General features: G+C 46.4%; 2 protein-coding genes across 2 annotated transcripts in view; one reads left to right on the forward strand and one right to left on the reverse strand.

The window, feature by feature from the left end:
- Nucleotides 1-23334, forward strand: part of LOC140388627 (thioredoxin reductase 1, cytoplasmic-like) — a 78982-nt gene that overhangs the window by 15189 nt on the left and 40459 nt on the right. The window contains exons 6-10 of the mRNA XM_072473073.1: nt 1249-1338; nt 4887-5006; nt 13032-13174; nt 19463-19578; nt 22355-22580. Coding sequence (XP_072329174.1) covers nt 1249-1338; nt 4887-5006; nt 13032-13174; nt 19463-19578; nt 22355-22580 — 695 coding nt within the window. The remainder of the gene's footprint in view (nt 1-1248; nt 1339-4886; nt 5007-13031; nt 13175-19462; nt 19579-22354; nt 22581-23334) is intronic.
- Nucleotides 17879-18356, reverse strand: LOC140388625 (small ribosomal subunit protein uS8). The gene has a single exon (XM_072473072.1). It carries the CDS (start codon nt 18322-18324, stop codon nt 17932-17934), a length of 393 nt encoding a protein of 130 aa, XP_072329173.1. The 5' UTR covers nt 18325-18356; the 3' UTR covers nt 17879-17931.

The following is a 23334-nucleotide window of genomic DNA, read 5'->3' on the forward strand; positions in this document are numbered from 1 at the left end:
ACATTTCAGCGGCTCCCGCTAGAACAGACTTTTGGGCTCTCCAGAGGAGCCCCAACGGAAATTTTTCGACGACTTCCCATGTGGGGAGGTGAGAGCAAGGTCCCCCTTCCATAGTATATGGAGTGGACCAGAAGTGGAGCGGTAAAAAAAGCGATTTTGGAGCAGCGAAAGAAGCGTGGGAGAAAAAACAAGATGGCGGAGGGCGGAGATCGAGCGGCATGGGGGCCGGAGCAGCAGTAGTTTCTCAGGCACTGCGTGGAGGAGCTTAAGAAAGAGGTGCTGGCGCCACTGCTGACGGCGATCGAGGGGCTAAAGAAGACCCGGAAGGCCCATGGGGTAGAGATCCGAGAGGTGCGCGAAAAAGCCGCCGAGAACGAGGACGAGATCTTGGGCCTGGCGGTGAAGATGGAGGCGCACGAGAGGTGGGCCGAAAGATTCGAGGACCCGGAGAACAGGTCGAGGAGGAAGAATCTTCGGATTCTGGGTCTCCCTGAAGGGGTGGAGGGGGCCGATGCCGGGGTATATGCGAGCACGATGCTCCATTCGCCCACACCTATATAATAGTATATCTATTTACCCTTGAAGCCATGGATTGGCTGCCATTCCCATTTTACTTTCGCGCTGGACAGGAATGAACAATTGTTGCAGTTCGCCCAAGCGCTCTTTGAATGTTTGCCATTGCCTAGCCACTAAAAGTTGTCCTGGATTCAGACAATTCACACCTCTTTAACCTGTGACTATCCCTCTCTCCAGTCGCTCTGTCTGGACCTGTAAAGACTTAATTACCTGCAAAGTCTGCATTCAAAGTATCGTCTTGCATCTTTGACTTTGTCTATATATCTGAGGAAGGAGCTGCGCTCCGAAAGCTAGCGATTAGAAACAAACCTGTTGGACTTTAACCTGGTGTTGTAAGACTTCTTACTGTGCCCACCCCAGTCCGGTATCTCCACATCATGACTAAAAGCTAATTCAGTGCCACAGTTCTGAGTCATGCAGTATTAACCTGGACCAGCTTCATTCACTCGGTGCTAGTAAAATATTTAATTTGGCAGTTACCAGCATTCTTTTGATTAATGGTCTTAGTAGATATTCATTAACTGCAGTTTTTATCTTATCTCTGCCTGGCTATTGAGAATTTTGTCTTGGCAATTTTATGGAGGTTGTGTACAATATTTTGGATTTGACTGAATTGCCTGATGTATGGAATAAATCTTGACAAATTTTTGACTAAATTAAAATTAATAATGTGTTTTTACTGTTTACAGGAAGCTGCAAACCTTGGAAGAAAAGTATTGGTACTTGATTATGTTGTGCCGACACCTATGGGAGCTACATGGGGTAGGTTATTTTGTGCCTGTCCTAATTTGCGTTGATGCTTTTTGATTTTCAATATCCATTTAAATATAATCATCAGTTAGAAATAACTTTTGCAACCTAAAGTCCAAAGATGTGCAAGTTAGGTGGGTTGGCCATGCTAAATTGCCCTTAGTAACAGGTGGGGTTACTGAGTTACGATAAGGGCTTAATTGGGTTCCTCTTTCCAAGGGCCGGGCAGACTCGATGGGCCGAATGGCATCCTGCACTGTAAATTCCATGATCTGTGATCTAACCAGGCTGTAGATTAGTCTTAAGATTCTCATTTTGCTACAATTTCACCTCAAACCTGGATTCAGTTTTATTTAAAGCAGTTGGATTGAAACGTTCCTCAGTGGGAAGTGAGAAGAATCTGGATGTTTTGTATTCAAAACCTGTTTGTTTTTCGTACTCGGGATGTGGGTGTTGCTGACATGGCCAGCATTTATTGTCCAGCGCTAATTGCCCCAGAGAATGTGGTTGTGAGCTGCAGTCTTATGTGGTGTAAGTAGAATCATAGGATCGAGGCAAGTTTTTTACACAGAGGGTAGTGGGTGCCTGGAACTCCCTACCGGAGGAGGTAGTGGAAGCAGGGACGATAGGGACATTTAAGGGGCATCTTGACAAATACATGAATAGGATGGGAATAGAAGGATACGGACCCAGGAAGTGTAGAAGATTGTAGTTTAGTCGGGCAGTATGGTCGGCACGGGCTTGGAGGGCCGAAGGGCCTGTTCCTGTGCTGTGCATTTCTTTGTTCTTTGTTCTTTGTTTGTTCTTTGATCATAGAAAAGTTACAGCACAGCAGGAGGCCTTTCGGCCCATCTTGTCCAAGGTATCCTTTTTTTGAAAATCTTTTTATAGACGTTTCTCATATTTATAAACAGTTGTTGTGTATATACATTACATTTTTCTCGCTAAGTACCCGCCCAAACCTGAATGTTGTCCAGTCTTGCTGCATGTGAGGCACCACGGTAGCACAGTGGTTAGCAATATTGCTTCACAGCTCCAGGATCCCAGGTTCGATTCCCGGCTTGGGTCACTGTCTGTGCGAAGTCTGCACGTTCTCCCCGTGTCTGCGTCGGTTTCCTCCGGGTTCCGATTTCCTCCCACAAATCCCGAAAGATGTGCTTGTTAGGTGAGTTGAAAATTCTGAATTCTCCCTCGGTGTACCCGAACAGGCGCTGAATGTGGAGACTAGGGGCTTTTCACAGTAACTTCATTGCAATGTAAGCCTACTTGTGACAATAATAAAGATTATTATTATTTGTAGTAGTAGTATCTCAGGAATTGTGAATGGTACTGAACACTTGCAATTATTGGTGAGAATCCCCACTTCTGACAAGATAATGGAAAGAAAGTTATTGGTTAAGTATTAGAATCATCGAATCCCTACATGCAGAAACATTGAGTCTGCACTGACCCTCCGAATGAGTGCCCTGCCTAGGCACGCACCTCCACATTATCCCCGTAACCCTATTCAACCTTTTGGGCACTAAGGGGCAATTCAGTATTGCCAGTCTACCTAACCTGTACACCTTTGGACTGTGGGAGGAAACCGGAGCACCCGGATGAAATCACGCAGAAACTGGGAGAACGTGCAAACTCCACACAGTCACCCAAAGTCGGAACCAGACCTGGGTCCCTGGAGCTGTGAGCAGCAGTGCTACCCACTGTGCCGTCCTGCCGCCCAAGTAGCTGAAGATGACTGGGCGTAGGACACCAGCATGAGGAACTGCTGCATCAATGTCCTGAGGTTGAGATGATTGATTGGCTTCCTCGTTCACCACTGTCTTTCTAGTGTGCTCGGTTGTGACTCCAACCAGTGGAGAGTTTACCCCTAATTCCCATTTACTTCAATTTTGCCACACTTTAGCGCAATCACTTTCTCAGCACTTGAATTTGGCTTGTTGTGATGAGGTCTGGAGCTGAGTGACGTCTTGTCTTTCATCTGTTCTCGGTCCAAGGGTTGCACTATGAATAATCTTTCTCCACTGCCTATCCCAAAGAGAAGCCAGTCCATGTTCTAATATTATTCATCTAAGCTAGCTTGGATCTTTCTTTTGCATGTGTTCCAGGTGTTTTGCTTTACATTATATCTTTTTCCAAACATTCCCCTCCCGTTTGCATCATGTGTCCAAAATATGTGAGCTTCCTTGCTATCACTGACTCAAACAAGTTCCTCTTAACACTAGCTTTCTCAGGGACCCACTCATTTGTCTGCTTGACCATCCATGACGCAATGTAATATGCTTGTGAGTCTGTTCATTTCAAATGATCTTACTTGAGACTAGTTATTCTTCATGGTCCAGCTGTATGTTGTTACCAGTGACCAGTCAGTGATCTTGGCAGAAGGTAAACTACATCAGTGAGCAGGTTATTACTAATCAAGTGCTGCTTAGTAACATTGTTGATGACTCGTATCACTTTGCTAGTAATGGAGAGTAAACAGATAGGACGATAATTGGTCGGGTTGGATTTGTCCTGCTTTTACCAGACAAGATCCACATGGGCACTTTTCCACATTGCCAGTAGTTGTACTGGAACAGCTTGCCTCGGGGCATAGATACTTATGGAGTACAATAATCTGATTTTTGGTATCCAGAATGTTGTCAGGGCCCATAACCGTTGCAGTATCCAGTGCATTCAGCTGTTTCCTGATATCACATGGAGTGAATTGGCTGAAGATTGGCATTTGTGATGCTGGGGACCTCGGGAGGAGGCCTGGATGGATCACCCGCTTGCCAGATGCTTGTCTTTAGAGTTGTCTTTTTGGACGGACCTGCATGACTCTGCCATCATTGATGTTGAGGCAATTTGTGGAGCTTCCTCCTCTGGTCTGGTCAGTTGGTTCTGTCTATCGCATGCTGTTCCAAATGTTTAGTATGTATGTAGTTGTGTGTTGTAGCTTCACCAGGATAACATGTCATTTTTAGATATGCCTGGTTCTGTTCCAGGTACATACATACTCATGATTGAACCTATGTTGACCCCTTGGCTTATAGTAATGGTAGCATAAGGGATATATTGAACTGTAAGGTTACAGATTGTGGTTGAATATGATTCTGCTCTTGTTGATGGTCCATAGCAACTCATGGATGCCTAGTTTGAGCTGCTAGATTGGTTCTCTTTTATTCATTTAGCATGATGGTAATGCTCCAAAACAAGATGGAGGATATACTCGATATGAAGCTAGAACATTGTCTGAATAAGGGCTGTGTGGTGATCATTGATCAGCATCGTCTTCGACAGATGTATTTGCAGCAGGTGTATTGGTGAGGGTGATGTTGAAGTAGGTTTTTCCCCGTGGTTCTCTCACACCTGCTGGTCCAATCTGGCAGATCTGTAATGGACCGATCGAGCCACTCTTCGTAAGGACATTGAAGTATTGAACTCAGAGTATATTCTGTACCGTATAGACTTGTACCATAGATTTCAGGAGCTTGTTATTTATTTTCTTAAAACATTTGTAATTGACTGTACAGTTGATGTTTTAACCAATTTCTCCTCTGTATCCTCTTATTTTTTTACAGGGCTTGGAGGTACTTGTGTAAATGTTGGCTGCATTCCAAAGAAGCTGATGCACCAGGCTGCTATCCTCGGCCAGGGCCTCTCAGATTCTCGTAAATTTGGCTGGGAATTTGGTGAGAAAGGTAAAACTTGAGCTGTTTTGACTATTTGGGGATTTGGAAGCTGGAGTCTCCACATAACAGACTAGGTGGGTAATCGACACAGTGGGAAGGTATCTTAAATAGTTGGGACTAATTTGTATGGTGGTAAAGTTGAATTAAATAAATGTATGACTGGGATAGCAGCAGACCGTCACCAACAGCTGCTGGATATGAAAATCCAACTGGTTCACTAATTGCATTCGGGGAAGGGAACCTGCTACCTCTACCTGTTCTACTGTGTATGACCCCAATCCCAAAGTTGATTGTTCACTCAGTAACCTCTGTGTAAGCAACCTGACTGTAAAAGTCCCCGTGAGATGTGTAATAAAGGTGACTGCTGTTGCTCTTTCTAGCTTTAGTCTATTTGCTCTGTTTAGGTCACCTTTGCTCATGAGTCGCCAGGTATCTTTATGATACCGCCACATGGTTCAAGTTTAGGTTATGATTAATAACACAGCACACCGCTTAGTAAGGATTAAAACAACGGTCATTTATTATATACAACAAGCAGTATTAATACCCTAATACTACTTTCTATATAATAAACCTATCACTACTGGCCAATACTTAACTTAGGAAGAGCCCACCAGGTCAGGGAAACGAATGGCTTGTCCAATCAAATCTGGCCCGCGGGATTCAAAAGGCTGCTACAGGTCGGTGGCTAGGTGTCTCTACCGGATAGCGATCGTTGGATTCACACTTACGGTGGCCGGTGGCTGGTCTTGCGAAGGTCTCGAGCAGGCGAAGATGAGAGAGAGAGAGATCTGAACTTGGACCTTTACTTTTATAGAGCCCAGGGGCTTCCCGCCTCCCGGGGCGGCCCTTGACCCAGAGCCCCAAGTGATTGGATTCTGTCCCCAGTCTCGGGGTCGATGTGTCCAATAGTGAGGCGATTCCTTGATCGGGGGGTGGTCGCTCACCTGTCTTTGTTTCGGCCTCTGCAGGCGCCGACAGGTCTGGCCCGGTATTCAATTGCTGATATGTTGCAATTGTACCCGGGGATAGCCGATTTAACTGTGGATGTCTGAGTTGATTAGGTGTAAACAGTCCTGAATGAAACTGCGGATACCTGGGTTGATGGGCTGTTGATAGCCCTGAGTATCGATCTGGGCTACGTTCCCAGAGCTGAAGCTGCAAACCTGTCTGCAGCTGCCTGCTCGTGTCTTTTTGGCTGCTTTTCCCAGCAGTCTTTCGGTTTAGCCATTTTTTTTTTTTTAATAATATTTTATTGAAAATTTCTGGTCAACCAACACAGTACATTGTGCATCCTTTACACAACATTGTAACAATACAGATAATAATGACCTTTTTTTATTTAAACAAGAACAAAAAAAAAAAAACAACAATAAATAAATATTAAATAACAAAAATAAAAACTAGCCCTAATTGGCAACTGCCTTGTCTCCGGCCACCCCCCCCCCCCCCCCCCCCCCCCCAAGTCCTGGGCCGCTGCTGCTGCCTTCTTTTTTCCCCCCATCTATCTTTCCGCAAGATATTCGACGAACGGTTGCCACCGCCTAGTAAACCCTTGAGCCGACCCCCTGAGGACGAACTTAATCCGCTCTAACTTTATGAACCCCGCCATATCATTTATCCAGGTCTCCACCCCCGGGGGCTTGGCTTCTTTCCACATTAGCAATATTCTGCGCCGGGCTACTAGGGACGCAAAGGCCAAAACATCGGCCTCTCTCGCCTCCTGCACTCCCGGCTCTTGTGCAACCCCAAATATAGCCAACCCCCAGCTTGGTTCGACCCGGACTCCTGCTACTTTCGAAAGTACCTTTCTCACCCCCATCCAAAACCCCTGTAGTGCCGGGCATGACCAAAACATATGGGTATGATTCGCTGGGCTTCTCGAGCACCTCGCACACCTATCCTCCACCCCAAAAAATTTACTGAGCCGTGTTCCAGTCATATGTGCCCTGTGTAATACCTTAAACTGAATCAGGCTTAGCCTGGCGCACGAGGACGACGAGTTTACCCTGTTTAGGGCATCTGCCCACAGCCCCTCCTCGATCTCCTCCCCTAGCTCTTCTTCCCATTTCCCTTTTAGTTCGTCCACCATAGTTTCCCCTTCGTCCCACATTTCCCTATATATATCCGACACCTTACCATCCCCCACCCATTTCTTTGAGATGACTCTGTCCTGCACCTCTTGTGTCGGGAGCTGCGGGAATTCCCTCACCTGTTGCCTCGCAAAAGCCCTCAATTGCATGTACCTGAATGCATTCCCTTGGGGCAACCCATATTTCTCGGTCAGCGCTCCCAGACTCGCGAACTTCCCATCCACAAATAGATCTTTCAATTGCGTTATACCTGCTCTTTGCCACATTCCATATCCCCCATCCATTCCCCCCGGGGCAAACCTATGGTTGTTTCTTATCGGGGACCCCCCCAATGCTCCGGTCTTTCCCCTATGTCGTCTCCACTGTCCCCAAATCTTCAGTGTAGTTACCACCACCGGACTCGTGGTATAGTTCCTTGGTGAGAACGGCAATGGGGCTGTTACCATAGCCTGCAGGCTGGTCCCCCTACAGGACGCCCTCTCTAATCTCTTCCACGCTGCTCCTTCCTCCTCTCCCATCCACTTACTCACCATTGAAATATTAGCGGCCCAATAATACTCACTTAGGCTCGGTAGTGCCAGCCCCCCCCTATCCCTACTACGCTGTAAGAATCCCTTCCTCACTCTCGGAGTCTTCCCGGCCCAAACAAAACCCATGATACTCTTTTCTATCCTTTTGAAAAAAGCCTTTGTGATCACCACCGGGAGGCACTGAAACACAAAGAGGAATCTCGGGAGGACCACCATCTTAACCGCCTGCACCCTCCCTGCCATTGACAATGCTACCATATCCCATCTCTTGAAATCTTCCTCCATCTGTTCCACCAACCGCGTCAAATTTAGCCTGTGCAATGTGCCCCAATTCTTAGCTATCTGGATCCCCAGGTAACGAAAGTCTCTTGTTACCTTCCTCAACGGTAGGTCTTCTATTTCTCTACTCTGCTCCCCTGGATGCACCACAAACAGCTCACTCTTCCCCATGTTCAATTTATACCCTGAAAAATCCCCAAACTCCCCAAGTATCCGCATTATTTCTGGCATCCCCTCCGCTGGATCCGCCACATATAGTAGCAGATCATCCGCATATAAAGATACCCGGTGTTCTTCTCCTCCCCTAAGTATTCCCCTCCATCTCTTGGAACCTCTCAGCGCTATCGCCAGGGGCTCAATCGCCAGTGCAAACAGTAATGGGGACAGAGGACATCCCTGCCTTGTCCCTCTATGGAGCCGAAAATATGCCGATCCCCGTCCATTCGTGACCACACTCGCCACTGGGGCCCTATACAACAGCTGCACCCATCTAACATACCCCTCTCCAAACCCAAATCTCCTCAACACCTCCCACAGATAATCCCATTCCACTCTATCAAATGCTTTCTCGGCATCCATCGCCACTACTATCTCCGTTTCACCCTCTGGTGGGGCCATCATCATTACCCCTAACAGCCTCCGTATATTCGTGTTCAGCTGTCTCCCCTTCACAAACCCAGTTTGGTCCTCATGAACCACCCCCGGGACACATTCCTCTATTCTCATTGCCATTACCTTGGCCAGGACCTTGGCATCCACATTGAGGAGGGAAATTGGTCTGTAGGACCCGCATTGTAGCGGATCCTTTTCCTTCTTTAAGAGAAGCGATATCATTGCTTCTGACATAGTCGGGGGCAGTTGTCCCCTTTCCTTTGCCTCGTTAAAGGTCCTCGTCAGTAGCGGGGCGAGCAAGTCCAAATATTTTCTGTAAAATTCAACTGGGAATCCGTCCGGTCCCGGGGCCTTTCCCGTCTGCATGTTCCTAATTCCTTTCACCACTTCTTCTACCGTGATCTGTGCTCCCAGTCCCACCCTTTCCTGCTCTTCCACCTTGGGAATTTCCAGCCGATCCAAAAAATCCATCATTCTCTCCCTCCCATCCGGGGGTTGAGCTTCATACAATTTTTTATAAAATGTCTTGAACACTTCATTCACTCTCTCCGCTCCCCGCTCCGTCTCTCCTTCCTCGTCCCTCACCCCCCCTATTTCCCTCGCTGCTCCCCTTTTCCTCAATTGGTGTGCCAGCAATCTGCTCGCCTTCTCTCCATATTCATACTGTACACCCTGCGCCTTCCTCCATTGTGCCTCTGCAGTGCCTGTAGTCAGCAAGTCAAATTCCACATGCAGCCTTTGCCTTTCCCTGTACAGTCCCTCCTCCGGTGCTTCCGCATATTGTCTGTCCACCCTCAAAAGTTCTTGCAGCAACCGCTCCCGTTCCTTACTCTCCTGCTTCCCTTTATGTGTCCTTATTGATATCAGCTCCCCCCTAACCACCGCCTTCAACGCCTCCCAGACCACTCCCACCTGAACCTCCCCATTGTCATTGAGTTCCAAGTACTTTTCAATGCATCCCCTCACCCTTAGGCACACCCCCTCATCCGCCATTAGTCCCATGTCCATTCTCCAGGGTGGGCGCCCTCTTGTTTCCTCCCCTATCTCCAAGTCTACCCAGTGTGGGGCATGATCCGAAATGGCTATAGCCGTATATTCCGTTCCCCTCACCCACGGGATCAATGCCCTACCCAACACAAAAAAGTCTATGCGTGAATAGACTTTATGGACATAGGAGAAAAACGAGAACTCCTTACTCCTAGGTCTACTGAATCTCCACGGGTCCACCCCTCCCATCTGCTCCATAAAATCCTTAAGCACCTTGGCTGCTGCCGGCCTCCTACCAGTCCTGGACTTCGACCTATCCAGCCTTGGTTCCAACACCGTGTTAAAGTTTCCCCCCATTATCAGCTTTCCCGTCTCTAGGTCTGGGATGCATCCTAGCATTCGCCTCATAAAATTGGCATCGTCCCAGTTCGGGGCATACACGTTTACCAAAACCACCATCTCTCCCTGTAATTTGCCACTCACCATCACGTATCTGCCCCCGTTATCCGCCACTATAGTCTTTGCCTCGAACATTACCCGCTTCCCCACTAATATAGCCACCCCCCTGTTTTTCGCATCCAGCCCCGAATGGAACACCTACCCCACCCATCCTTTGCGCAACCTAACCTGGTCTATCAGTTTCAGGTGCGTTTCCTGTAACATAACCACATCTGCTTTAAGTTTCTTAAGGTGTGCGAGTACTCGTGCCCTCTTTATCGGCCCGTTAAGCCCCCTCACGTTCCACGTGATCAGCCGAGTTGGGCGGCTTCCCACCCCCCCCCCCCCCCCCCCTTGCCGGTTAGCCATCATCTTTTTCCAGCTTCTCACCCAGTTCCCACGCAGCTGTATCTCTCCCAGACGGTGCCCCCCCGCCCATCCTTTCCCGTACCCACTCCCCCCTTTCCCCAGCAGCAGCAACCCAGTAATTCCCCCCCCCCCCCCCGGCTAGACCCCCCGCTAGCGTAATTACTCCCCCCATGTTGCTCCCAGAAGTCAGCAAACTCTGGCTGACCTCGGCTTCCCCCCGTGATCACGGCTCGCACCGTGCGACGCCCCCTCCTTCCTGCTTCTCTATTCCCGCCATAATTATCATAGCGCGGGAACCAAGCCCGCGCCTCTCCCTCGGCCCTGCCTCCCATGGCCAACGCCCCATCTCCTCTCCCTCCCCACCTCCCCCCATCACCACCTGTGGGAGAAAGAAAAGTTACCATACCGCAGGATTAAATCATAAAACCCCTCTTCGCCCCCCCCCCCCCCACTCGTCCCACCACTTTGTCCAAACGTTCATTTTCATAATCCAATCATTCCAATTTTTCTTCTACAATAAAAGTCCACGCTTCATCCGCCGTCTCAAAGTAGTGGTGCCTCCCTTGATATGTGACCCACAGTCTTGCCGGTTGCAGCATTCCAAATTTTATCATCTTTTTGTGAAGTACCGCTTTGGCCCGATTAAAGCTCGCCCTCCTTCTCACCACCTCCGCACTCCAATCTTGATAAACGCGGATCACCGCGTTCTCCCATTTACTACACCGAGATTTCTTCGCCCATCTAAGGACCATTTCTCTATCCTTAAAACGGAGAAATCTCACCACTATGGCTCTGGGAGTTTCTCCTGCTCTCGATCCTCGCACCATAACTCGGTATGCTCCCTCCACCTCCAACGGACCCGTCGGGGCCTCCGCTCCCATTAACGAGTGCAGCATCGTGCTCACATATGCCCCGACGTCCGCCCCCTCCACACCTTCAGGAAGGCCAAGAATCCTCAAGTTGTTCCTCCTTGCGTTGTTTTCCAGTGCCTCCAACCTCTCCACAGATCGTTTCTGGTGTGCCTCCTGTATCTCCGACTTCACCACCAGGCCCTGTATATCGTTCTCATTCTCTGCTGCTTTCGCCTTCACGACCCGAAGCTCCTGCTCCTGGGTCTTTTGTTCCTCTTTCAGCCCTTCAATCGCCTGTAATATCGGGGCCAACAACTCTTTCTTCATTTCCTTTTTTATCTCCTCCACGCAGCGTTTCAAGAACTCTTGTTGTTCAGGGCCCCATATGAAACTGCCACCTTCCGACGCCATCTTGGTTTCTGCTTGCCTTCCTTGCCGTTGTTCCAAAGGATCCGCTGCAATCCGGCCACTTTCCTCTCCTTTTTCCATCCGTGTCCAGGGGGAACACCCTTCTGGTTTACCGCACGGTGTTTTTAGCCGTTAAAATTGCCGTTGGGGCTCCTATCAAGAGCCCAAAAGTCCGTTCCACCGGGAGCTGCCGAAACGTGCGACTTAGCTGGTCATCGCCGCACCCGGAAGTCCCGGTTTAGCCATTTTAATGATGGCCGGGGCATTGAGTATAAGAATTGGCAAGTCATGTTGCAGCTGTATAGAATCTTAGTTAGGCCACACTTGGAGTATAGTGTTCAATTCTGGTTGCCACACTACCAGAAGGATGTGGAGGCTTTAGAGAGGGTGCAGAAGAGATTTACCAGAATGTTGCCTGGTATGGAGGGCATTAGCTATGAGGAGCGGTTGAATAAACTCGGTTTGTTCTCACTGGAACGAAGGAGGTTGAGGGGAGACCTGATAGAGGTCTACAAAATTATGAGGGGCATAGACAGAGTGGATAGTCAGAGGCTTTTCTCCAGGGTAGAGGGGTCAATTACTAGGGGGCATAGGTTTAAGGTAAGAGGGGCAAGGTTTAGAGTAGATGTACGAGGCAAGTTTTTTACGCAGAGGGTAGTGTGTGCCTGGAACTCGCTACCGGAGGAGGTGGTGGAAGCAGGGACGATAGTGACATTTAAGGGGCATCTTGACAAATACATGAATAGGATGGGAATAGAGGGATACGGACCCAGGAAGTGTAGAAGATTGTAGTTTAGTCGGGCAGCATGGTCGGCACGGGCTTGGAGGGCCGAAGGGCCTGTTCCTGTGCTGTACATTTCTTTCTTCTTTTGTTCTTTGTAAACTGGGTTTTGGCCAGATTAATCTGAACGCAGCCATTTTACATGGCTACACTGCTAGAATTGCCAACATCCAAGAACAATTTTAAAATAAGTAATTCTTCCCCATCTCCTTCCCAGTCATAGAGTCTTAGATGTATACAGCATGGAAAAAACAATCCTCCGCTCAGCCATTTCTGGTTTAAACTGGACTTCCCAAGAGAGCTTCCATTAGAGCTGCATGGAAACGTGGCATTCAGCCCAACCAGTTGGCATTTGCCCTCCTCAGGTTTACTCACCCTGGTCTTGTCTCCTTTTATTTTCATTTCCATCTTCTGCCTATTCATATTAACCTTGACTGCAATGTCTAAAAAAAAAGGTTAGATATTTTTGAATTTGAAGTAGTGCTGTTTGTAGGTAAGCACATGGAGGTTAGAATTTGCTGCTTTTGTCCTGTTCCTTATTTGTAGGAGCTTGATGAACTGTACTGCGAGCTTCTCCAACAATGGAAGCCTTTGTTGTCAGCAATGAAGCTGAAGATTCTACACAAGTCTGTTAAATTTACGTCGTCAAAGCTAAAGACAGGGTTCTTATTTTGTATGAATTACAGTTCACCACAATTGGGGCAAGATGAAAGAGGCCATCCAGAATTACATTGGCTCTCTGAACTGGGGCTACAGGGTGGCATTACGGGACAAGAAAGTAACTTACACCAACAGCTATGCAGAGTTTCTGGAGGCACACAAGATAAAGGTATGTAATGACAAGCTTTTGTTTGTAACATTATCCTTGGTTTTCTAGAATTACTGTTATCTGTCGTATTTCCTTTGCTTCCAAACAACACTAATTGTTTAAAAAAAAACTTTTCATTGTGGGAAACTATGAATATTTGGGGTTTTAGAAGCTGGATTCTCCACATAACAGACGAGACGGTAATTGACACTGGGAAGGTACTGAAAATAGTTGGGTCCCATTGTTTACAATTACGATCACCATGGGTGGGATTTACTGGTTGTTTACGCCGGCGAGAAATTCTAGTCCCAAGCTGGCAAATCCTGCGAGCGGGCTGCCTCCCCCGCCGAAAAACATGCGGTGGAGTGGGTGGAAAATCCCGCCCCATGTGTCTGATTAGCAGGACCGATACTTGATTCCAGTAAATTGCAAGATATGGGGCTGGATTTTTCAGCCGCGCCCGTCGCAAGATTGCCATATCGTCTGTTGACCTCCGATGGGAATTTCCGGTTGCCGGGCGGACATGGCTGAAAAATCCTGCCCATGGAATTTGTCCAGGTTTCGAGTTCCATTCATACACTTGACAATGATTGCACCCTGTTAATCAGAGTGCACATGGTGTGATTTTTCTTTTGTCATTCGTGTAATGATACATCTTATAGATGAGAATAAGTAGGACTGCTAAGCTTTGCTGTTTCTCCTAAGGGATCTCATTGTTTTGTAAAATGATTCTAGACAGATTTTGTTTTTAAGATGTTGGGGTTTGGGCCAGATGGATGAGTATGTTGCAAGATTTTACAGAAGTGAATAGAATATACGTCATAGAACATAGAACAGTGCAGCATAGTACAGGCCCTTCAGCCTACGATGTTGTGCCGACCATTTATCCTAATCTAAGATCAACCTAACCTACACCCCTTCAATTTACTGCTGTCCACGTGCCTGTCTAAGAGTCGCTTAAATGTCCCTAATGACTCTGACTCCACCATCTCTGCTGGCAGTGCATTCCACACACCCACCACTCTGTGTAAAGAATCTACCTCTGACATCTCCCCTATATCTTCCTCCAATCACCTTAAAATTATGTCCCCTCGTGACAGCCATTTCCACCCTTGCGAAAAGTCTCTGGCTATCCATGCCTCTCATCACCTTGTACACCTCTATTAAGTCACCTCTCTGCCTTCTTCGTTCTGGTGAGAAAAGCCCCAGCTCCCTCAACCTTTCTTCATAGGACATGCCCTCCAGTCCAGGCAGCATTCTGGTAAATCACCTCTATACCCTCTCCAAAGCATTCTCGTCCTTCCTATAATGAGGCGACCAGAACTGGACACACTATTCCAAGTGTGGTCTTACTAGAGTTTTAGAAAGCTGCAGCAAAACCTCGTGGCTCTTAACCTCAATCCCCCTGTTAATGAAAGCCAACACACCATACGCCTTCTTAACAACCCTATCAACCTGTGTGGCAACTTTGAGGGATCTATGTACGTGGACCCCAAGATCCCTCTGTTCCTCCACACTTCCAAGAATCCTGCCTTTAATCCTGTATTCAGCATTCGAATTCGACCTTCCAAAATGAATCACTTCACATTTATCAAGGTTGAACTCCATCTGCCACTTCTCAGCCCAGCTCTGCATCCTGTCAATGTCCTGTTGTAACCTGCAACAACCCTCAACACTATCTAGGTTGTTGCATTCTGCCTGAAAACCTTTCCACTTTTCTTGCTCTTGAATTATTTTAACGCTCATTTCCCCTGGTGCAATGCCTTGACTAATCAGAGACAACCCACTTGGTTTGTATCATTTTTTAAATACCCAATTCTTTTTTTTTCCAATTAAGGGTCAATTTAGCGTGGTCAATTTAGCGTGGTCAATCCACCTAACCTACACATCTTATTGGGTTATGAGGGTGACACCCACGCAGACAATGGGAGAATGTGCAAACTTCACACAGGCGAACTCCACATAGGCAGTGACCAGGGGCTGAGATCGAACCCGGGTCCTCGGCGTGGTGAGGCAGCAGTGCTGACCTCTGCGCCACCGTGCTGCACCCGGCTTGGTTTAAATCGAGTGAGAGCTTGGCAGTTAACTGTCATTTATCAATTAACTAGTATCTTCTCCATTGCAATACCTCTGCCACTTGCCAGTCAATCAGCACTCTTATAAACAGTTGTTCCCTTTGTATTTGCTATTCTTGTGAATTGTCCTGGCGAGTGCAAGATGAAAAGCTTTGAAGATTGCCACTTTTGGGCATGGCTTCACCATCACCCCCACAACCTTGGACATTGCCTTGGAGAAGGCTGTCCAGAACCCAGCAAGCTTGGGGCAATCCCAAAACATGTGGGTGTGGTTGGCCGGGCCCCTCTGGCACCGCTCACATTTGTCCTCCACCTCCGGGAAGAACCTGCTCATTCAGGTTCTGGTCAGGTACGCTCTGTGCACCAATCTGAGCTGCATTAGGCTTAGCCTTGCACAGGAGCAGGTGGAGCTCACCCTGCTCAGTGCTTTGCTCCAGAGTCCCCATCCTACCTCTGTCCCCAGTTTGTCCTCCCATTTTTGTCTGGTCCCGTCCAGTGGTGTTCGGGCTCTGTCCAGTAGCTGTCTGTATATTTTCCCACATAGCCCCCCCCTTCTCGCTGCTTGTGCCTATCAGGTCCTCTAGTAGTGTGCTTTCTGGGGCCCCGGGGTACCCTACTGTCTCTTTGCGGAGGAAGTGTTTTATTTGGAGGTGTCTCAATTCCTGTCCTCTTGCTAGTTTCCACTTCCTCGTCAGTTCGTCCAGTGTCGCCAGTCTGCGCCCTACGTAGAAGTCCCTGACCGTCAGTGTGCCCCTGTCCCGCATCCATCTTTTGAAGGTGGTATCTAGCATGGCTGGGGGGAATCTGTGATTGCCGCAGATGGGGGCCATAACGGACATTTTGGTTATCCCGAAGTGCTGTCTCAACTGGGTCCACATTCTCAATGTGGCCGCTACCACTGGGCTCGTTGTGTACCTTGTTGAGGATGGGAGTGCTGCTGTGGCCAGGGCCCGGAGGGTTGTTCCTTTACAGGATGCTCCTCCATTTGTACCCAATCTGTGTCGGGTTCTTGTCCCCATCCCCACACTTTTTCTGCTGTTGCTGCCAGTGGTAGTATTGTAGGTTTGGTTGAGCCAGGCCCCCTCTGACTATCCCTCTTTGCAGTGTCGGTTTGGGAGGAGAAATATATATTGAAGCCTTGGGTTCTGTGTTGCGAGCTCAAACCAGACCCCAACATGGCTAGGATACTGGTCCGAAGCCCCCATATTTTACTTTTAAGACAGAATGATTCGTTCCAGGAGTGATTGCATAAAGAAATAGGGATTGGTTATTTTAAAACCACTTTATTATGAATACAATATTAAACTTTAACTTCAAACCTGAAAAGAACAGCGCACCGTACACCTTAAAACTACCATTCAATTTCCCATTAAACAGCAAGAAAATACATAGACATCTTTCAATCCAGCTTAAACAAGCAAGGCTTAAAGTGATGCGTGCATGGCAAAACAGATTCTGGCTCTTTTCTTATTCTATCTGAATGTCTTCAAATGGCTGCTTCACGTGATTTGTTTCAGTTTTTCCCTTGTCTCCAGACAAGGCTGCTCTGCCTTTAAAATAGTATTACTTTGTAAACTATCTTACTTGGAATAGAATTGTGGACTCAGTCAGGCTGATGGGAACTCAGCTTCTCTTTCTCGCAAAGCCTCCCCAAACTCATTGCCTCTGCCTTTACTTGTGGTCTCAAGAAAAATGAGGATTGCCACATCAGAGATCAGACTTCACTTCCAAAAGTCTTTCTCCAAAACACTGTCTGTCTAACAGTTTTCTCCAAACTGCCCCTCTCCACAGCTTCTTACAAAAATGGCCTTGTCTCTCTGAGCTCCGCCCAGCACTGACCTCACCTTTTATCTCTGCAGACGGGCAGGCTGCAAATCGTTAACTATAGGAACTTGCCCCAGTCAAATTACAGTGATCCCAAGCTTTTAACACTTATATTGCCCACTACATTTATAATCCAATTTCCTAAAATCTTCCAGTCGTCTCATCTGTTTATCCACTAATTTCCTTAAACCTCCCATTCCTTGTTTCTTTCTCCCTAAGAAGTTACCGCATACTTTGTTCAATTACATCTGTTGCATGTCTACGCTTTCCACTAATCTTTGTCTTTCTGAACTCATAAACCTCCTCAAAAACGTCCTTTTCTGTCAGTCGCCACTTTCGAGAATTTGCTTCTTGAACTGAAGTCCAAATCATTTGCATGTACACAGGAGAAAAGAGGAGCCGGTATTGACTTATGGGGTGCTCCAGTTCTGTCCCTCCTTCAGACAGCGCAATAATTATTTACTCAGACTTTGTTTTCCATCTGTGCTGCTACATTTCCTTTTATGCCGGTGCCTGAAATTTTCTATCAAGTTGCCTTATCAAATGCCTTCTGAAATGCATATGCTCCATACCTGCATTCCCATTACTATCAGTCGTGACTTTTAATACAATGCTGGCAATTCTTAATTCATATGTTGCTAATTACTCACTTTTTCTATTGCTACCACTTTAATAGGTAGTGATGTCGAAGCACACTTTCCAGACATGGCAAAAGCTAGGACATATCAAGATCTTTGTTCTGGCATTATGTTTTACTGTATGAAGTTCCAGCGACAGCACCATAATGACTGATTATATAATCTTCATTGTCACAAGTAGGCTTACATTTTTTTTTTTTTTTTTAGTTTCAAATGTTTTATTATAGACTGGTTTCACGTTTTAGAAAAAGAATCCGAGGATTTTTCCTCCCGTATGTTTTCGCTTGGCCTCTTCATGGTCCATGATGCCAGCTGAGGTCGTTAGAACAAGATACCCAAACTGACGGGAAGGCAATAGACCATTTTGCCACCTTTCTAGCTCCTTTACTTGAACATCAAATCGGGGGCTAATGACACCGCACTTGTTCAGTCTGCCTGTGAGATTGACAACTATTTTCCCACCCCTGTGGTCATCAATCATTTCAAACTCTCCAATGTAGCCATGCTTCATCATTACAGTCAGGAATCTCACAATCACTTTGGAGCATGGCCGGATGAGAACCTGCCGTTTTCCACGTTTCTCTGCATTGTTGATGCTAGTCAGGGCATCGGCGAGAACATTCATGCGCACCATGATGCCGCTTCGGTCAATATGGCGGAAAGAGCACAAGTAGGCTTACATTAACACTGCAGTGAAGTTACTGTGAAAATCCCCTAGTCACCACATTCCGGCGCCTGTTCGGGTACACAGAGGGAGAATTCAGAATGTCCAATTCACCTAACAAGCGTGTCTTTCGGGACTTGTGGGAGGAAGCCCACGCAGATACTAGGGAGAACGTGCAGACTCTGCACAGACAGTGACCCAAGCTGGGAATCGAACCTGGGGCCTTGGCGCCGTGAAGCAGCAATGCTCACCACTGTGCTACCGTGCTGCCCGCTTAGGTGTAATAGATGAGTACAGTAACATACTGAACTAGTAAGTTAGAGGCCTGGACATGCAAGTTGAAGCCCACCAGTTTGGGATTTTAAATTTAGTTTGCTTTTTATTCCAGATTTATTTGACTAGTATCTGTAACAGTGACTGCAAAACTATAGGATTGACATAAAAACCCATTTAAGTTATTGAAATGCTTTGGGGAAAGAAATCCCTTCTTACCCGGTCTGACTTAAGTGACCGTTGAGTTGACTCTTAACTGCTCTTTGGAATGGCCTGGCAAGGCACATGGTTGTATCAAAGCAGCTGCAAGAAAATAATCTACACACGACAGCAGCTTATGGATGTGGCTCACCACCATCACCTTGAGGGCAATTAGGAATGGGAAACGAATGCTGGCTTTGCCTGCGAGACACGCATCCTATAAATTAATGTAAAAACACTGGGCCCATCTTCTCTCGTCACTTTTGGTTAGATGGTATGATGATTCAATAAGGAAGGGAAGTGAACTTGCAATGGCGATAAGTTTCAGGGTTTCACAGCATTCACTTCCTACCTATGATTTCCCTAATATTTTTTTCTTGTTAGCATTAGCTTTGACATGAGTACATATAAATTTTACTCATTGTTATTGGAGAAAGATGCGTCCATGGTTAGCTGGATTTTAGCAGCATGTTGGGGAGGGGGAATAGAGCAAAAACCCTCTTTTATTCAGCGGGCCTTGATTTGTTCATGATGTGCTAAATACCTAAATTTTTCTATACATTGCTCTAAATTTGAGCAATATTGTGAATGGAAAGCCGTGCTTTAAAAGGTTTTGTCTTTTTCTAACCCAAAGGCAACCAACAAGCGGGGTAAAGTGACCTTTCACTCAGCAGAAAAATTCATTATCGCAACAGGGGAAAGACCTCGTTATTTAAATATTCCGGGAGATAAAGAATATTGCATTACCAGGTATGTTTCCTTCCTCGCAGCTGAGAGCTTGCTTCTTTAGCATTCATAGTTTAATCTAGCTGTGAGGGCAGAGCAGATGACATTTTAAACTTGTCAATTCACTGCTTCAAGTGGTATGCCATTAGTGGACTTGACAACTTGGTGGGTAAAGGCACCAGCTGCTCTGCTATAAAGCCCCAGGTTTGATCTTGCATCTGTGCTGAGTGGTATGCCAAAGGAGTATGAAAGGAGACTGGCAGCTAACATAAAAGAGAATCCCAAGGTCTTCTATAAGCATATGAATAGTAAATGGGTGCTAAAAAGGAGTAGGGTCGATTAGAGACCAAAAAAGGATTTACATGTGGATGCAGAAGGCATAGTTGAGGTTTTAAAGGAATACTTTGCACCTGTCTTTACCAAGGGAGAACATGCTACCCAGGCCTTGGTGAAAGCGGAAATAATTCAGACACTAGAAGAGTTTACAATTGATAAGGAAGAGGAATTGGGTAGGTGCCAAGACTGGATGAGATGCATCCAAGACTACTGAAGGAACTGATAGTGGAAATTGCGGTGGCACTGGCCATAATTTTTCAGTCTCCTTAGACTTTGTGTAGTCCCAGCGGACTGGAGAATTGCAACGGTTACCCACTTGTTCAAAAAAGGATGGGCTGAATGGCTACCTCTTGCACCACTCTATGATTTCTGTGGCGGGATCTTGCTCCAAATTACTCTTCAAGTCACTTTTGCTGCATTTGGTTCCCATGTGTAGGCTACATCTAATTTATCTGGAATTCCCCTTTCCAATTCTCAGCTTGCCCCCCAGGGCCTGGGTTCTTGACCTTGACTTGTATAAAACTTGAGCAGTAAATGAAATGCTACTGACTCCTGTGGCATGGCATGCCTTAATACTATAAACCATTTTGAGGCACTACAACTGAACTCACAAAAGCCTTTTATCTCTAAAACCTCTCAAAAATATGTCAGGCTGCCTTTTGGTACAATTTTTATTTGTTGAAGGAGTTTACAATGAAAGTACATTTGCAAATACTCAACGGCTCCACCTTGGACTGATCTGTTCCCTGTAAGAACACTATTCACCACGCCCTATACTGCTTTTGCTCATGTATTTGCTTTTTTTGGCCCTTGTTCCACACTATTTGTTGATGTATTCTGTCGATTATTCTTTTGTCTACTGTGTACGTACTGTACGTTCCCTTGGCTGCGGAAAAATACTTTCACCATACTTCAGTACATGTGACAATAAAAAGTCAATACCTGTCAAATGCAGTATTGAAGCCAGTTTATTCTTTCCTTAACCCCATTGGTTCCTGCCTCTTACCTCTGTCTTCTTTCCTTACTGGGAGCTTTGTTTTTAGAAAAAACTTCTTCCCGTCTTTTCTCTTCTTTTTTCGACCTGTCCCCCTCGCTTCTCCCAGGCTTTTGCACCCTTTTGTGTTTTTGTTTTTTGTGCAGGCACACGGGGCCTTTGTCTTAAACTCTGTGGTGGTGTCACCAATTCCCAAAGAATCTGGGATCTCCTGTACATACGTCAGCCAGGAAAGGGCTGCACATGGGTGGGTTTGGCATTTTTTAATGCTGGTAATTCGAGCCATGCATGGCCTGGAAAGAGCCACGCCTGCGCAGTTCTGATTTATAAAAAAAAAAAAAAAAAATCGGTTAGGCCCATGCGCATGTGCCAGACTGCGCAAAACAAAAAATCCGAACCACGCTTGTGCAGCCCATTCCTAGCCAGGTTAATCGGGACTTTGACAAGCTGACCACTGAGTTGGAAATGAAGATTAGGTTTAGTTAGCATTAATGTTTAATCGTTTTTAATCTTATTTTAAAATAAGTTTTTCCGAACTTGTGAATCCTTCACGGCACACGAGTGTACTGCATCCGGATCACCGGTTAGGAACCTCTGTCCAATGGAATCATATGGAATATGCTCTGAATGCTTTTCTCCCCATGTGGTGTGATTTCAAGGTCTCGATTTAAATTTGTTTTATTCCGAGCAGCCTTGTTTAGCTATGAAGAACAAAGCACATATTGCTTGGGTTTCAAACCCTGGCTAGTCTTAAAATCGTAAGTCTAAGGGCAGCATGGTGGCGCAGTGGATAGCACTGCTGCCTCACGGCGCCGTGGTCCCAGGTTCGATCCTGGCTCTGGGTCACTGTCCATGTGGAGTTTGCACATCCTCCCCGTGTTTACATGGGTTTCGCCCCCACGACCCAAAGATGTGCAGACTAGGTGGATTGGCCATGCTAAATTGCCCATTAATTGGAAAAAATTAATTGGGTACTCTAAATTTATTTTTAAAAATCTTTAAGTTTTGATCTCAAGACCAGAATTGTAAAGCGCTTAAAGCAATTTTCAGCAAAATTGACTTATATAAAAAAAAGAAGAAACTTGGTTATCATAAAACTCAACTTAAAATGTTTCTCCTCGTGCCACCTTGTCTCTTGTAGGGGGCGCCAAGTGGCTTCTTGTCGGAGGGCAAGTGACTCTTAATATGGAGCCAAAATACATGAGCAGCATCTGTTGAGTTTTGTTTCCTCTCTTCCCCCCCCCCCCCCCCCCAAATACGTGATGAACTGTGGGTGTGATCTTGGCCATTTTTTACCCATTTACTATTGTTCCTTTTTATGAAGCCTACATTGAAAACTTGCTAATGGGGGAGATAAATCAGTCCATTGAAATATGACTGTCACGGAGGAGAGGGAAAAGGATATATTGCTAAGTTAGTAAAACAATCAATTCTCAATGCTCATTTGCTCTTTTCACTTTTTTTCTGCAGTGATGATCTCTTCTCTCTGTCTTACTGCCCAAAGAAAACTCTGGTGGTGGGTGCTTCCTATGTGGCACTGGAATGTGCAGGGTTCCTTTGTAGCTTGGGATTGGACGTTACTGTGATGGTGCGCTCCATTTTTCTGCGTGGATTTGATCAAGAAATGGCAGGGAAAGTGGGAGCGTATATGGAATCTCATGGGGTGAAATTTCTGAAAAAATATGTGCCAACTAAGGTAATGAAGCATGTTCTTAGCTGCATAATGTTTAAACTTTTCAGTTTTTAACTGTACAGGTACAAGCGTTGAAACCAACGATGGGCAATACATTGTTTTTTTAATAATCTTTATTCCACAAATAGGCTTACATTAACACTGCAATGAAGCTACTGTGAAAAGCCCCTAGTCGCCACATTCCGGCACCTGTTCGGGTGCACTGAGGGAGAATTCAGAATGTCCAATTCGGAATTCTCTTTTGGGACTTGTGGGAGGAAACCGGAGCACCCGGAGGAAACCCACGCAGAAACGGGAGAACGTGCAGAGTCCGCACAGACAGTGACCCAAGCCGGGAATCCAACCTGGGACCCTTTAGCTGTGAAGCAACAGTGCTAACCACTGTGCTACCGTGCCACCCACTGTGCTACCGTACCGTTCAGTTCCAGAGCGCCAGTTGGTGAAGGACAGAACAAAAACAATCCCTAACCACTCTTACATTTAGAGTTACAAGTGTACCTGTTAGCCCCAGCAGCCCAGTTTTACTCTGCCTATTTTCTAAGGGGACTTGGGGAATCTCCAGTTATGCCCATCACCTGCATGCAATTTAACATACATTTAAAGTCTTATGAGCAGTCATTCTGTGTCGAGGGAAGGGGAGGAGCAGATGGGGCAGCAAAAATCTAATATGGCAAGTTCTTTTAATATTTTTCAGAAAAATGTTCAGCCTAATGCTTTTAGGCCATGCGTCCTGGAAATATTGGGAATGTGGGGGAAG

Source organism: Scyliorhinus torazame, chromosome 13 (genome assembly GCF_047496885.1).
Source record: "Scyliorhinus torazame isolate Kashiwa2021f chromosome 13, sScyTor2.1, whole genome shotgun sequence".
Lineage (NCBI taxonomy): Eukaryota > Metazoa > Chordata > Chondrichthyes > Carcharhiniformes > Scyliorhinidae > Scyliorhinus > Scyliorhinus torazame.

Bases quoted from the DNA above. Each gene is read 5' to 3' on its own strand.
- LOC140388625 (XM_072473072.1), bottom strand. From the start codon at position 18,324: ATGGTGCGCATGAATGTTCTCGCCGATGCCCTGACTAGCATCAACAAT.